The sequence below is a fragment of the Arachis stenosperma genome, chromosome 7 (assembly GCF_014773155.1).
Source record: "Arachis stenosperma cultivar V10309 chromosome 7, arast.V10309.gnm1.PFL2, whole genome shotgun sequence".
NCBI lineage: Eukaryota > Viridiplantae > Streptophyta > Magnoliopsida > Fabales > Fabaceae > Arachis > Arachis stenosperma.
Window position 1 is genome coordinate 4,457,043 of NC_080383.1, and position 16,799 is coordinate 4,473,841.

Sequence of the window (16,799 nt, forward strand, 5' to 3'; positions counted from 1 at the left end):
ACTCTTTCAAAAAAAGATAACTCAAACAAACCATATTAAAAAAACTACCACAATATGTTATTTTGCCTTGTTTTGTAAGTAAACAAGTAATGGTAAAGCAAACCCTTTTAATCCTATATTATACCACATTGTAGTACTGATTGTACCCCCACGAACTTGTTTGTTTCTTCTTTCCGTAATTAATCCTACCAAAGATCGAGTCTTGAAACCCTTGTTCACTCGAAACATCAACAACCAAGTTTTTCAATGGCAGAGGCAGAGGTTGCCCCAAGAAAGAGACTCATAATTAAGCTTCGTTTGCCGCGTTCAAGAACAGTGTCATCTGAAGAATGCACACTAAAGCATGATGCTGATACTGAAAAGCGTGGACCAGAATTTATGGCTTCTGATTCATGCGGCGAGAAGAGGAAGAAAGATCAGCATTGCAGTACTACTGAATACTCGTGGAATGTAGTGGGAAAGAGCCATGCAGAAGGTTGTAGAACCTTGTCAACTGATGCACAGTGCAAACAGAAGAAGGACGATGATGGTGCTGATTCTCGCGGAGGCAGAAAGAGAAGAAAGTTGGCAACTTCTGAAGTTTCTGTTTCCACAAAATCTTCCGTGCAAGAATACCACAATGCATGTTCAAGAGTCTCAAGAACCGGTTCTAAGGTGCTTGACTCGAAGAACACGAAGAAGGAAGAGGAAGAACATCACAATGCATGTTCAAGAATCCCAAGAACCGGTTCGAAGAAGGAAGAGGAGATGAAGGTGGTTCGGAATGAGCAGAGAATGGATCGTTATCAAAAGATGCAGTGTTGGGTGATCTTGAAGCGCTTCATGGTTGGAAGAGACGGCTGGGCTTTCAATAAGACTGTGGATCCCAAGAAGTTAGGGATTGTTGGTAACAAATGTGAGAGTGTGTTGTTGAAGCCAATAGGGTTTGAGGAAATAGAGTCAAAGCTGCACAAATTCGTGTATTCAGGGCCTCATGAATTTGCAAAGGATATGAGGCTTTTGTTTTCTTATGGATTCATGTACCCTCAAAGGGATCAGATTCATAGAGTTGCAAGGAGATTCAGTGAGAGCTTTGAAATTACTTGGAAGGCTTTGACGGAAAAGTGGTCCACTGAAGAGAGGAGAAGGAACAAGATCTTCAAAAGGGGAAGAATGAATAATAAAGCGGTGCACCAAAAGTTTTAGTACAAAGCTCTGAAACTGTTATCAAAGGAAGAAGCAGAAAGTGGAAGAAGGTCACGTGGGCATCAACGTGTTGGATTCAACTCTTTTGCTAAGTACTATATTATTCTTTCCACAATTTTCTTTACCAAAAACAAACTCGAGCCAACTACTTTCTTTTTTAATTCATCTTAGTTTGATGAAATTGTGAAATCTGTACTTTTGGTTTTTAGCTTCAGTCAAATTTTGACTTACTCATTTATCACACTGATGTATGTTTTAATTTTTTTGTTAATAATATTTTAATTGTTCTTATTTTTATGTTAATTTTTATTCAATTATAATTTTTTAGATTTATTTGCTTTTATGTCATTAACTCTTCCATAAGAAAGCATATTATTCTCTTTAATGTTCTCCTAATTTTTTGTAAGTACTTAAAAATTGTCTTAAATTTATTAGAATTTAGAACTAACAAAATGAGTTCCTATAATATTATTTATTTACTTAATTTGCTGAAGCATATCATATGTTTGCCAAATTAAATTAAAGTTACTTTGATGTTTAACCAGGCTCGCCATTATTTATTTACTTAATAGCTTCTCTTGTTTTCTTTAAAATAGAACATGATGTTTAATTTGAATAATAATTTCAGAATAAACGTGTAAATAATGTAAAGAAAGTAACAATAAAAAAAATATTATATTCAAATGTTGATACAACTGCAGAGTAGCCCTATATATATAATATATGGGCTATAACCATATTGAGCATTGAATATATAATAATCATCATCCAAGGTACACAGCACATGCATTAAGCTAGTACTACTTGGAGGATAGAAAATACTGTGAATAATAGTGAGAATAAGGAGAAAAATTCCAGCAATTGAAGCTACTATCTTCCATGGAGTGTTGCAGTACTTAAGCCATATGTCACTCTCTCGTTACAATTGAAATCAAATATTTTTCTCTAAAATTAAAGAGTTCTCTCCTCTTTTTTTTTTATTTTTCTATCTCTTTCATTCCTCTAACCATTCTATTTATTTTATATATCATTATCAATATCAATGACTAATTTACTAATTTGATTATCAAAATATGCAATATATCATTCTTTAATTACATTCAAATTAAAATTGAAATTGAAATATACCTATATTGTGTATCATATATTATCTAATTTAATAATCGTACGAGTCACATGACACTCTCTTATTAAAATTGAGAGAAAATATTTTTTTTTCCAAAATTAATAAACTCCCTTCTTAAATTATCTCATATACCTCTCTCCATCTTTCTATTTCTCTCTACCATTTTCACTCTATATATGATTTATATTTTATATTAGTAATTTGACAAATCAAAATATGTCATCCGATATTTTTTTATTACAGTTAAAATAAAAATTTTTCTTCCAAAATTAACAAACTCTTACTCTCACTTTCATTCTTCATCTTTATCTCTCTCTCTTTTCTCTCATTCTCTATTTTTTCTACCTTTTTGTTCTACAAAAAATAAAATTAACAAAATAATATAATTCAAATAAAAAATTAGACTTTTTCATATAAAAATAATAACTAAAAAATTTTGTTATTTAATTTTTTTATCTACAGAGATCTTGGTCTTCTTCGCCAAAGATTTTTGTCAACTTATGACTTTTTTTTTTGTAAAAATAGTTTGATTTTATAATTCTTTTATACCATGCATAATATATACTATCAAAATAAAGTGGACTGTAATCTTAAAAAATTTATATTCCCCTAGTATCAATTAAATGAAAATCAAGAAAACTTAATTGTTACTATATAATATATAAAGCTATTTAATACCTTCATTTTTAGAAATTCTTGGTAATTAAAACATGTCATTATACAAACCATATCAGAGTAAAAATCCATTGTTACCATGGCTTTCCATGAGTTGATTGTGCAGATCTAAATTTGCTCAAGAATCTGCTGTTATGGATAGCGAGTCGAAGAACTGTATCACTCGACCAGCATTGCTCTAAGCCACAAGCCTTTATGAGATTCTTGGCCAGGGTAATAGAAGGTGGATTGAACAAATTTGTTACTTGCACATCAAGTTTCCCATTCTCTGCATCCTTTAACCTCCATTGTTCCAGCCTATGAAATTTCTGTTTCTCCTTGAAGGCGAAAAACAACTTTGTCCCGATTTGCACATTTAAAGGATCATCAGTGCTCTCCCTATCAACCATATTCTCTTCTATGACAGGAACTGATTTCGCCACTCGAGAACTTACACTTGAAGTCTTCTCTGCATTATTCCTGTCTTGAAGTCTTGGATTAAACAAATGTGCTAATTCGCAAGAACTTGAATATAGATACCGAAGTTGTTGACTTATGAATTTGCTACTATGGATAGATTTCTGAAATTCTGCATCACTTGAAAACCACTGTTCAACTCCATGAACCCCAAGGAATTTCAGTTTCTCCTTGGAGACAATGAAGAAATCTTCTGGCGTTTGAGCATTTGTAACATCAATTGTCTCCTTGTAAATCATTTTCTCTCCTACACCATACAGATGATGAACCCACTTGGCTGTTCCAAAAACATAATCCTTCAAACCAGACAACAGAAGAATCTTATCTGCATTGTTGGCGATTCGAGCCTTTGTATTTGAAGGAAACAATGATTTGAATCTATTCCAAATTTGGCTGACTTGAATTTTGCCACTCGAGCAAAACATATGATGAATACTATTCCAAAACCAAAGAAATTCTGCCTTTTCTGCAATACCACTGAGACTCATTGAAAGCAAAACAGAAGATGGATCGAATAAACGATAAACTTCCTTGGGTGAGATAGCATATAACAATCTAAGTTGCTGACTTGTGAGTTTGCCATTATGAATAGCCTGTTGAAGTTCTGCATCACTTGGCCACCATTGTTCCAAGCCGTGAGCCACAAGAAATTTCAGTTTTTCCTTGTAGACAACAAAAAACTCAGTAGGAACTGAAAAGAAAGAATCCTTCAAGCAAGATAACTGAGGTGTCCAATTCTCCAAGCATACAATATACTGAAGATTATTCCTCAATAGCGAAATAGATTTCGGATAAAGTAAACATGTTACTTTTAAAAAGGAAGCAGCATCTAAAGATCTAAGTTGCCTCCTCATGAGTCTAGTACTATGAGCATCACTTGACCACCATTGATCTAGGCCATGAGCCTCAAGAAATTTCTGATTTTCTTTGGAAACAACATACAACTTCGCCACAATTTCTCCATCCGCAGAGTTTGTATTGTCCTTTTCGGTGTTCTTCACTCTTATGCTATCATCAGGATCAACATAAAAGCTGCAAATCAAGTCATTTTCATTGACATACAGATGAGGAACAAATTTGTCCACCCAAAAACTGGAATCCATCAAGCCAGATAGATAAGGTATCCTACTGATCAATTGTAATCTAGCACTCTTCTCTTCATCATTGCTGATTTCAACTTTGCTATTTGACACAAGCATAGATTTAAGCATGTTCCACACATATTCTGCATATTCTCTAGTATTTTCAAGACTCAAGGCTAGTGAAACAGAAGGTGGATTAAACAAATGTGCTTCAACATAAATCCCTTCTCGTGCTAGTTCCTTTCCCAATTGAAGAGCAAATCCAGCACCCAAGGAATGTCCTGCAATAATCACATTCCGGCTTCCATATTCATCACAAAGTGATCTTAATGCATCCATAGCTACTTTGAACCTAGAAGAGCCCTTCAAGCTTTCTAAGAAGAGAAAGCGAAGGTCATCTTCGAAATCTCTCCTTATTGTATGCCTTTTGGTTAATGTTCCTCTGAGTGCTAAAACAGCTTTGGGGTTACCAAGAGGCCTAATTAGCACCGAGTCTTCCAATGCTGCAGATCGATCCCATTCGAATATTGCTCCGAAAATGGATCCATCTCTTTCATCAATCAATGTCTTTGTGAGCTTGTACTTGAAGGGAATCAACCACTTTGGAGCCAAAGCATTCTCTTGTGTTTTGTTATCTTGTCTATCAACTTCGAGTGCGTAAGCTGCCCGTGTAAAGCAGGATATGGCAGCTTGTTTATAATATTCATCCTTCCTATGTCCATAAAACAATCATTAGCGCCATACTTACATGTAAGAATGTGATTAATTTTAATTTAGGATGACAAATGAAGAGTAAAGAAAGTTCCCTTTGTTAATGAAAACAAGAAAAACTTTGGAAATTAAATGAATATTAGAAACAACTAGAAACATCAACTAAATAAGAAAAAGGCTAAAATAGTAACAAAATATGCAAAGTCAAAAACTTTGAAAACCCATTTGTTAAAGTTTGCAACTTTAAATTCATATATCACAACCCGTTTGCTGCTAAGATTTTATGAACTGGTCATCAAAACAGAAACCATGCATGCTACTAGTATAGATCTCTCTCTCCACACAAATCTAAGGCTGTTAGTTATACACTGACCAAGTGGAATTGAAGTTGTTTCTCCAATTAAGGGAAGGCAAGTTCTGAGGGCCAGAGACATGAAAAGCATATTTGTGATCTTCATGGTTTGCCATTAACAGAAGTTAAGAATCCAGACACTGTTTGTTACTTGATTGAGTTGCTGACACAGTGATGCTATAGGCAAAGCCCTCTTTAAGTGCTAATTTTCCATTGTGGAAACTTAACCACAGCAAATGGCAAGGAAAGGGAAAAGCAAAATAAGAATGTAGACTTTATTAGACTTGAGTCCATTTAGAAAGCAGCAGAAGGTACTTTTTCTGACTTTTGAAATATATGACTTTTTCTCCTAAATAAGTCATTCTATCCGTAAAAAAAATGTGAGTTCTATGATGCCTTTGATATGGTGCTTAAATTGTCTAACTTCCTTTTTAAAATAAAAAATAAAATATTTAAAATAAAAAACAAATCATGTAAAATTTATTAAATATAATTTATTTACCTTTTTTAGTAACTTAGGTACAAAGTGTTAGGCACTATAGCATTCACAAAAAAAAATACCTCAAAACAAAGAAAAATATATATTCTTGGCTCTGTAAAACTATTGAAAATACTGCCGTCCACCACTATTTTCACCCAAGGTTTCATATGCTTTTAACATATGCCTTCCACCATCATTTTCACGTCCTCCACTACCATTTTAAAGTAATGTTCCATCTGAACCACCTATTGCATATATTCTTTTAAAAAAAATTTTTCCTATCATTTTACCACTCTGTTTATATTATTAAATTTGTATTTAACATTGTGTGTGGTATAAAATCTCAATTTTAATTTTATTTTTTTTCATGTGATTTTATTTTTATACAGCTGCTATTATTTTTATAATTAGTTATAGCAAGTTCTTGACCCCAATAAAAGAGGAGAAAATTCTAATAGAAATAAAAAAAAATAAAAACAGCAATAAAATATACATTGACACACATTTTACATTTATTTTTTATTTTTATCTACCATATCATACACAATAAAACATCAAACACTAACTACACAATAATTTCTTTGGCATTGTCATCAAGATTATTGTGAATTAAAATTTTATTACTATTTACCACATACAAGAACACCGTTATGAGTGAAGATGAAGTAGAAGAACCAGTTTCTACCTGAAAAATGGAACTAATAAGAAAGTAAATAAAGAATTAATTGCCTAAACAATTGTAATATTAGTGATTAGGTTATAGAAAATCAACATTCAATATTGAAAGTATTTGTTATTATCGATGTTTTAATATCTATTTTTTGTGGAAAAAATTGTATTTTTTGAGTTATTTATCCAAAAGCTACAACTTTAAAATAAGTACTTTTATAGCTAAAAATTCAAATACAAAATAACTTATTTATAAGCTACTATTAATAAAAAAAAATTATTTAAGTTGACCCAAATTGAACCTTAGTTGAGTGGACTTTTCCATCTTTCATGGAAGATCATCCGAAAAGTCTTTGTTTTATAGCCAAATAATCCCACTAATGTCTCTGTAATTATCCTGTTCATAACTAGCATACTATAATGTATCATAAACTGTATTCATAATTGTTTGTTTCTATACATACTTTATTAGTAACTATATTTTTAGAAAATGGGTATTTAAGTTAGAAAGAATGCTTAATGGATATGAGAAATTAATATTAAATATCTAAACCCTTTGTTTGTGTTGATATTACTTTATTGAAAAAAGATTCTCTAAAATGAAAACCTTAGTACAATAATAAAGTGATAAATCAATTACTATTGAATTTATAATTTTTTCATAATAAATAAGTTCTATCTTAATTAAAAGGTAATTAGACCTTCACTTTTTAGCTTTGTCAACACGCAAAATTAAAGAAAGTTAGAAACAAAATACCATTGCTCTTAGCATATGATACTTCATGATAAATAAGGCATTTTATTTGTGGCATGGCAATATGTTGAAAAAAGCATTATATGCTCTAGAAAGTAGAATCTTTGCACAAAATTATTCTCCATTTTTAACATTATGGGAGGCTAAAAAAATAATAAAATAAAAGCAGTGAGCCTTATACAAAACTTAAAATATCCTCAAGTAGTAATCTAGTATAATTATAAAACTTTTGCTAAGTTAAAAAAGAACAAGTTACAAAACTTGAATTAAGAATTAACACAAAATCAGGTTGTTATTAAGATTGAAAATGATTTACTTCAGCTTAAAATCTGGATTGTTACACTGGTTTTATCAGTGTTACTTGTGAAGGAGTAACATGGTATAGAGACCTAAGTTGCCTGCTAATGACTTTGCTATTCTGAATAACTTGCTGAAGTTCTGCATCACTTGACCACCATTGTTCCAATCCATGAGCCTCAAGAAATTTCTGTTTTTCCTTTGACACAACAAACAACTTCGCTGCGATTTGCGCATTTGTTTTACTGAGATTCTCCTTGCTGCTGATCTTCACTGCCGTGCCATCAGGGTAAGTATAAGAGCAACATATATAGTCATTGCTGTTGATATAAAGATTTGGAACCCATTTTCCGACAGCAACACTATCCTTAGAACCAAAACTAGGTAGTCGAGGCATCCAACCCTTTGACGAAGCTATGCTCGATGTGTTTGTGTTTGTGTTTGTATTAGTCTTATCTCCTTCAGTGCTTGCCTGTGCTTCGCCGCTCAAAGGAAGCATAGATTTAAGCCTATTCCAAACAAATTCCGCTTTGTTGCCAAGATTTCTGAGACTTATGGCTAGTGAAAGAGAAGGTGGATTGAATAAATGTGTCTCCACATAAATCCCCTCTTTTGCTAGCATCTTTCCAACTTGAAGAGCAAATCCAGCCCCCAAGGAATGCCCTGCAATACATACATTACTTCTTCCATGCATGTCACAAACCGATTTCAGTACCTCCAAAGCTACCTTAAACCTGACAGAGCCTTTTAAGTTTTCCCAAGCAAGAAAGCGGAGGTCATCTTCAATGTCTCGCCGCATCGTGGGGCTTTTGAGTAATGTTCCTCTGAGTGCTAAAACAGCTCTTGGGGCACCACTAGGTCTCATTACAATCAAGTCAGCCCGTGCTGCAGATCGATCCCATTCGAATATTGCACCGAAAATTGACCCATCTCTTTCATCAATCAAGGTTTGTGTGAGTTTGTACTTGAAGGGAATCCACCAATTCGGAGCTAGAGCATTTCCATTTGTTCTGTTTTCCTGCCTATCAAGTTCAAGCAAGTAAGTTGCTTGTATAAAGCAGGCAATGACGGTTCGCTTGTACTTCTCATCCTTCCTATATGCAAAAAATAAGATCCATCAGCAACATACACATCAAACAAGTGCTAAAAAGTTTCATCAGATTTATTATGGCAAATGAAGCTAATATGAAATTAAATATAGTTAGGTCAAAATTAACAATGAAGGCTTCCACATAATATGGAAACACTTTCTTTTCTACATCATGGCTCTGCACAACCCCAGGATCCCTAAGCTAAGAAGTTAAGATTATTTATAGTTCCAAGTCAACTAGTAAAGCAAAACCTTCATTGCAGCTAAAATTCAAGAAAATTTGATTATGGAAAAGCCCTTAAGTTCTGTAATTTAGATCTCTAATTAAATATCCAATCAACACTGCTAATAAACTATGCTATATTATCTTAGCCTATATATCTCATTTTCATGCTAGATCCTTCAATAAAAAAAACAGTAACCTAAAGAACCCTACATACAGATTAGGTAAAAAGTACAGAACTTTACACTCATATGTCACAACCCATTGTGCCAAAATCTTCAAAATCAATACTTTAAACAAGAAAAAAAAAACCAAAGTTGTTCTCTTTCAAATGCCCAACAAAAAAGTAGCAGACTTTTCACACCAAACCTCAAACATAAACAAATTATAGCCAATAAATCACCAAATCCATAAATGAAAAAAGCAAAATTCATGAAAAATTGAAATGGGGTTGCTGGTGTTATTGTTTACCAAGTAGAATTGATGAGGTCCTTCCAGTTAAGAGTGGTTAAATTTCTTGGGCCAGAAACATGAAAGGCGTAAGGGTGAGCTTCTTCACTGCGTTTTGCCATCAACAATTGGTAGCAAAAGAACACCAACTCACCCTCAATGATTCTTAGTTAAAGTAGTAACCTTTGCATGGTGATGATGCAGTGAAATTGAAGAAAAACAATTAGCAATGAAAAAGAGAGAAATAGTAGCTTGCATATATGGGGAACAAAAGTGGTGCCAAGTTTCTTTTCCTTTTCCAATGTGGAAGCTTGGTGGCAAAAGTTGGCAACTTGGTATCGAATTCAACATTTTTTTTTTTATTTTTCCTTAACGAATAATATAAAGGCACTGTTCATAATCATATCTTTCGGATCGAACCATTGGTCCATGACGAATGGTTGGTTCTCAAATCTCAATGCATGTATGTAATGCTACGCTATCTATTCTTTTTAGAATTTTTTTATTAAAGATACTTGTTAAAGTTACCTGTAATAACAAAAATTTAAGTACAATATTTTTATATCAATCACTTTAACTGTTTTTGACTTTTTGTTAGTTAAAGGTTACTAATGTGAAAGATTTATATAGAAAAATTATTAAATTTATTATAAAATAAATAAAAGATATATTAAATATAAAATAAAGATGTATAAATAGAAGACTCTAATATTAATATAATTAGGTCAATAATAATTCATATATGAATTTACTAATATTATATGAAGTAATGTGTATATAATTATATAAAAGTGAGAGAGATATTGCTAGAAAGAGAGAGAATTATTATTGTGTGCTTGTGTTTCCCTCAGAGACAAAGACCTCTATTTATATATATATTGGGAGCTTAATTTCAACATGCATTTAATATTTTTCTTCCTTGGAAAAATAAGCTCCTCATAGGAATCGGCATCCACGTCCCATTCTTATCACAACACTCCTCCTTGGATGCCCATTTAGGATTATTGACTCATTAAAACCTTACTAAAGGAAAATCCTGTGGGAAAAACCTTAGTGAAAAAAAAATGAGTACAATATCCTTTGTGATGGAGACTGTCTCATTAAAAACCTTGTCAAGAAAAACCCAATAGAAAAAAAATCTGACCAAGGAAAAAAGAGTACAGTCTCCCCCTTTTGTCGACATCATTTAATGTCTCGAAATCGGTACATCCCAATCTCATGTACCAATCTTTCAAATGAGGATTTTGGGAGTGACTTTGTGAATAAATCTACTAGATTGTCATTTGAGCGGATCTGTTGGACATCAATTGTCCATTGATTTTGAAGATCATGAGTGAAGAAGAATTTAGGAGAAATGTGCTTTGTTCTATGGCTTTTGATATATCCGCCTCTAAGTTGAGCAATGCATGCTGTATTATTTCCAAACAGAACAGTTTGAGCTATCTTATGATCAATCAGTCTACGTGATAACAGAATATATTGGATCAAACTCCTGAGCCAAAAACACTCGCGACTAGCTTCATGTATCGCGAGTATTTCAGCATGATTAGAGGAGGTTGTAGCAATCGTCTGTTTCATGGACCTCCATGATATAGCTGTTCCACCATATGTAAACAGATATCCTGTTTGAGATCTCCCTTTATGTGGATCAAACAAGTAGCCAATATCTGCATAGCCAACTAGTTGTGACTTAGATCCATAGGGATAAAATCCCATATCAACCGTTTCATGAAAATATCGAAAGATTTGCTTGATTCCACTCCAATGTCTTCTGGTTGGAGAGGAACTATACCTTGCTAGTAAATTCACCGCGAATGATATGTCAGGTCGCGTATTATTAGCAAGATACATTAGCGCTCCAATGGCACTAAGATATGGCACTTCAGGACCAAGGATATCTTCATTCTCTTCTTTAGGACGGAATTGATCCTTTTTCACATCCAAAGATCTTACAATCATTGGGGTACTTAATGGATGTGACTTATCCATATAAAATCTCTTCAAGATATTTTATGTGTATGTTTTTTGATGAATAAATATCCCATTTTTTGTATGCTCGATCTGCAGGCCGAGACAAAATTTAGTCTTTCCAAGATCTTTCATCTCAAACTCTTCTTTTTAGAGTTTTTATAATCGTTGGAATCTCTTCAGGAGTCCCAATAATATTTAAATCATCAACGTACACAGCAATTATAATGAATCCAGATGTAGATGTAGATTTCTTTATGAAAACACAGGGGCAGATATCATCATTCTTGAATCCGTTTTTTGCCAGATACTCAGTAAGACAATTATACCACATTCGTCCAGATTGCTTTAGACTATATAAAGATCTTTGCAATTTGACTGAGTATAACCCTTGTGAATATTCATTGGATGGTTTAGATATCTTTAGTCCTTCAGAGACTTTCATATAGATATCACGATCTAATGAGCCGTACAAATAGGCTGTTACCACAATTTCATTTTTCTTATTTCGTTTTCTCACAAATACCCATCTGTATCCAGTAGGTTTTACATCTTCTGGTGTACGGACTACAGGTCCGAAGACTTCACGTTTTACAAGTGAGTCTAATTCAGCCTTCATGGCTTCTTTCCATTTTGGTCAATCATTCCTTTGTCAACATTCTTCGACTGATCTTGGCTCAAGATCCTTACTTTCATGCATGATATTCAATGCCACATTATACGCAAATATTTCATTGACAATTGTCTTATTTCGGTCCCATTTCTCTCATGTAAAGACATAATTTATCGAGATCTCGTCATTTTTACAATTTTCAGATACCTGAATGTTTTCTAGCGTTATATCAGAATTTTGGACAACTGCAGGTGTCTTTACTGTGTCTTTTTCAACAGGAATAGTATTTACCTCTTTTCTCTTTTGAGAATTTTTATCTTTAGAACCGACAGGCTTGCCACTCTTTTGGCGTGTATTTGCTTCAGTGGCTATTTGTCCTACTAGGATATCAATTTGAATTGGGGCATTTTCTGCTGGTATATAAGATTTAGTTATCCTCTTTGTATCGGAAAATGCATCAGGCAATTCATTTGCTATTCTTTGCAAATGTATAATCTTTTGAACTTCTAGTTCACATTGTCCTGATCGAGGATCTAAATGCATCAAGGATGATGCATTTCAATTAAGTTCCTTTTCGCAAACCGAGCTTTAAATACATCTCCAGTTTGTATCTCAAGATACCTCACTATAGAGGGAGAATCATATCCAACATATATCCCCAATTTTCTTTGGGGTCCCATTTTGGTGCGATTAGGTGGTGCGATGGAAACATATATCGCACACCCAAATATTCTTAAATGGGAAACATTTGGCTGCTGGCCAAAAGCTAATTGCATAGGAGAGAACTGATGGTAACTCGTTGGCCTCAAACGAATAAGTGTTGTGGCATGTAAAATAGCATGCCCCAAACCGAGGTTGGGAGATTTGTTCTCATAAGTAAGGGTCTAGCAATCAATTGGAGGCGTTTAATAAGTGATTATGCTAACCCATTTTGTGTGTAAACATAAGCTACTGGATGTTCAACACTTATTCCATTAGCCATACAATATGCATCAAATGCTTGGGAAGTAAATTCACTAGCATTATCAAGACGAATTGCTTTGATTGGATTTCTGAAAATTGTGCTTTTAATCGAATAATTTGAGCCAGTAATCTCGCAAATGCCAGGTTGCGAGAAGATAATAAGCACACATGTGACCATCTCAAAGATGCGTCTATTAGGATCATAAAATATCTAAAAAATCCACATGGTGGATGAATAGGTCGAAATATATCACCTTGAATCCTTTCTAGGAATTCAGGGGACTCAAATCCAACCTTTACTGGTGATGGCCTTAAAATTAACTTTCCCTGTGAACATGCAGCACAACAAAATTCACTAGTTTAAGAATCTTCTAGTTTTTTAGTGAATGTCCATGAGAGTTTTCAATAATTCTCTTCATCATGGTTGTTCCCAGATGACCCAATCGGTCGTGCCAAGCTATAAATTCATTTGTGCTAGTAAACTTCTGGTTTACAGTGGCATGTGATTCAATTGTACTAATCTTTGTATAATATAACCCAGATGAAAGTGAGAGCAACTTTTTTAATATAACCTTTTTATTTGAATCATGAGTTGTGATACATAAGTACTCATGACTTCCCTCATTCATAGTCTCAATATGATATCCATTTCGGCGAATATCTTTAAAGCTTAACAAGTTTCTTTGAGACTTGGTAGGCAATAGTACATTATTTATTATGAATTTTGTTCCTCCGGAAAATAAAATTATAGCTCTTCCGGAGCCTTCAATCACATTGTCTGAGCCAATAATAGTATTAACACATTCTTCTTTTGGCACAAGATGGGTAAAATATATATCACTTTTGAGAATAGTGTGGGAACTTGCACTATCCGCAAGGCATACATCTTCATTACATATCCTTGCCATTTTCTGAGTCTTCCTATAAATTTGATCAGAGTCTCGTGCTAATAACGTATTATAAAATAAATAAAAGATATACTAAATATAAAATAAAGATGTATAAATAGAAGACTCTAATATAATATAATTAGCTCAATAATAATTCATATATGTATTTACTAATATTATATGAAGTAATGTGTATATAATTATATAAAAGTGAGAGAGATATATATATTATAAGAGAGATATTGCTCAAAGAAAGAGAGAAAATTATTATTATGTGCTTGTGTTTCTCTCACAGGCAAAGACTTTGCCTCTATTTATACATATATTGGGAACTTAATTTCAACGTGCATTTAATATTATTCTTCCTTAAAAAAATAAGCTCCTCATAGAAATGGGTATTCACGTCCCATTCTTATCACAACAAAATTCAAATTTTTAATGTATAAGTTATGCCTTTGTTAAAATAATTTAAAATTTCTTATTAATAATAATTTTCAAAGAATAATATTAAAAAGTTAGTAAAATTTATTATTTTTGACAATTAATTAGCTAATAATATTTTTCAATTATCTTGGCACTTTCAAAATATCTATTAAAAAAAACTCTTTCAATTTATGATAACAACAAAAATATTTTTAAAATATTAAAAAACATTAAAAATACTTAAATATTATCATTTATCACTTCGGTCATTTTTGTTAACAAAAACATTTTTTTTACATTTGAATACTTTTATTTTTAAATATGTTATTGTTATTTAATCATTATCGTAAATTAAGAATATATTTTGTCAACAATTAAATAATTCAGCCAGATATTTTACTAATTTCCCCTTAATAATTAATAAACTTCAAATTTTTGTTGTTTTAAACCTTTAAGAAATATGAAGAGCAACTACGGCTAGAAAAACTAGAAACCTCTACTTTAGTCCATAAATATTATTTGTGGCGGTTATTCTCTCCCTTTGGCATTTGCTGAATTAAAATACTTTTAACTAAAAAAATGCAAACCTCACACATCAAAAAACCAATGAGACTTTCACCAAAACACAGTGATGTTTGTTGTTAAGTTCTCATGAAGCAAGATTCCATGGCTTTGAATATTACCACCACTGCTTCTCTTCATCCAAAACCTTCCTTTGTCACAAGAAAACATAACAACCTCCTCAAATTCTACCATCCTTCTTCTTTAATCAGAACAAGTGCTCAATCAGAAAGAACTGACACTGGAGTTTCTGAGGAGGATTCTTCTTCTGGTATCTCAATTATTACTAATAAAATTTATGTCAATATGATGTTTGTATAGTTATATTTTTTTTAAATAGTTACTGTGTATTTAAATTAAATTCTTATATTTTTTCAAAGTTTAGATTTTTATTAATGGGAAATTAGCTGATATGATTTTTGGGGAACCCTGTTTTTTGTTATGAATGCTTAGGAACTTTGTCTTCTTCTCGTGCACAATTGGATCTTTTAGATCAACTTACATCTACAAGCTCAATACCTCTCAATGGTAAGTAACTAACTATACTTATTACTCATCATTCTCTTCATTGTCATGCCACTAGAGGAGTGGAATGTCTTAATATTTCTGGAAATTTTGCATTGAAAAATCATGTTGAAGTAAGATTTTTTGTGGAAAATTTCAAATATTCTTTGGATGATGAAGTTGAGCAGAAAGTTAAGAGTGTTACATTTGAAATCATAAGAGCAACTTCAATGGAGTGCTTTTGGTGTTTCAATTCTGACATGTATTGGAAGTGGATGGTTTTTAAGTTTCACCTTGCATTAGAGATGATTGATGAAATGAGACTGGTCTCAATATGAAGAGACTGATCTCAATATGAAGAGACTGATTTTACTTTGGTAGAGAAACAATTAAATTTTGTCACCTTGTATGAAGTTTAAATTGAATTAAAACCAAATGTTAGAGTGACAAATCTCATATTTAGTCTCAAATCACTTTTTATGACATATAATTCCACAAATACTGATCTGGTATTTCGCGAAACTCAAAATAAAAATTGAACTGAAACCAAGTATTGGAGATGTTCTAAGATTTAAAATGACCATGGTTTTGCCACACTGCTAAAAACATGAATTTGTAGCACCTTGCATTGTTGGTTTAACAAGTATGCAAACATTTTTGGTTTCTAGGATATGAGAGTGATGGCGGCTCGCGCAAGCTCACGATCCGCGAGCAGCTTGCTCAACTAGTTGGGGAAAGGGATGATGATTTCACCATACTCCTAGGCAAGAAAAACTTGAAGAAAGTGAGTGCAAAGTTCTTAACCATTTCACAAAGGAGAAATATCAGGAGACAAAACTACCTAAATGAAGTGTCTCAGAGAAATGATTCAGTATTCTTTGCAACCATAGGAGCATTTGTGCTTCTCCCACCACTTATAATACTAGGAATTGCTATATTAACCGGTTATGTACAGCTTTTTCCTTGACACATATAGATATATATAATCTATAAATGATGATTACTCCAAATTCTTAGTTTTTAAGTTATTTTATAGTGTTCTATATATATGGTGTCTGTCATAGGAATAATTTTTGTTTCAAGTGATTTTAGGAGTAACACTTGTTAGTCATTAGTACATAATATATACACCTTATGCTTGAAAATTAATACTGAGTGAAGTTTTGGGTAAAAATTAGTTTTGTTTTGAATTATAAACATTGACACAGCATCTGCAAACAATAGTTTGAAACCTGAATTTTGATATTCTGCTTTTGGAATTAGTTCTACAGCAGTAGAAAATCAAGTGAACTCAATAGGAACATAAACATATCCATGCTATCATAG

The 16,799-nt window shown here is 32.6% G+C and overlaps 4 protein-coding genes across 4 annotated transcripts; 2 read left to right on the forward strand and 2 right to left on the reverse strand.

Moving 5' to 3' along the window:
• Positions 1-246: 246 nt before the first annotated feature.
• LOC130939244 (uncharacterized) lies at positions 247-1,185 on the forward strand. The gene has a single exon (XM_057867364.1). The coding sequence runs from the start codon at positions 247-249 to the stop codon at positions 1,183-1,185; it is 939 nt and encodes a 312-aa protein (XP_057723347.1).
• A 1,845-nt stretch (positions 1,186-3,030) lies between these two features.
• On the reverse strand, positions 3,031-5,740 carry LOC130939131 (uncharacterized). Its single transcript, XM_057867227.1, has 2 exons — positions 5,609-5,740; positions 3,031-5,236 (listed from the first exon to the last, which is right to left on the reverse strand). The coding sequence occupies exons 1-2, from the start codon at positions 5,701-5,703 to the stop codon at positions 3,061-3,063; spliced, it is 2,271 nt and encodes a 756-aa protein (XP_057723210.1). The 5' UTR covers positions 5,704-5,740; the 3' UTR covers positions 3,031-3,060.
• A 1,928-nt stretch (positions 5,741-7,668) lies between these two features.
• On the reverse strand, positions 7,669-9,954 carry LOC130939132 (GDSL esterase/lipase At4g10955-like). The gene is made up of 2 exons (XM_057867228.1): positions 9,573-9,954; positions 7,669-8,882 (listed from the first exon to the last, which is right to left on the reverse strand). Exons 1-2 carry the CDS (start codon positions 9,671-9,673, stop codon positions 7,829-7,831), a joined length of 1,155 nt encoding a protein of 384 aa, XP_057723211.1. The 5' UTR covers positions 9,674-9,954; the 3' UTR covers positions 7,669-7,828.
• Positions 9,955-14,977: 5,023 nt separating this feature from the next.
• On the forward strand, positions 14,978-16,514 carry LOC130941821 (uncharacterized). Its single transcript, XM_057870422.1, has 3 exons — positions 14,978-15,240; positions 15,423-15,497; positions 16,142-16,514. The coding sequence occupies exons 1-3, from the start codon at positions 15,060-15,062 to the stop codon at positions 16,438-16,440; spliced, it is 555 nt and encodes a 184-aa protein (XP_057726405.1). The 5' UTR covers positions 14,978-15,059; the 3' UTR covers positions 16,441-16,514.
• Positions 16,515-16,799: the final 285 nt, after the last annotated feature.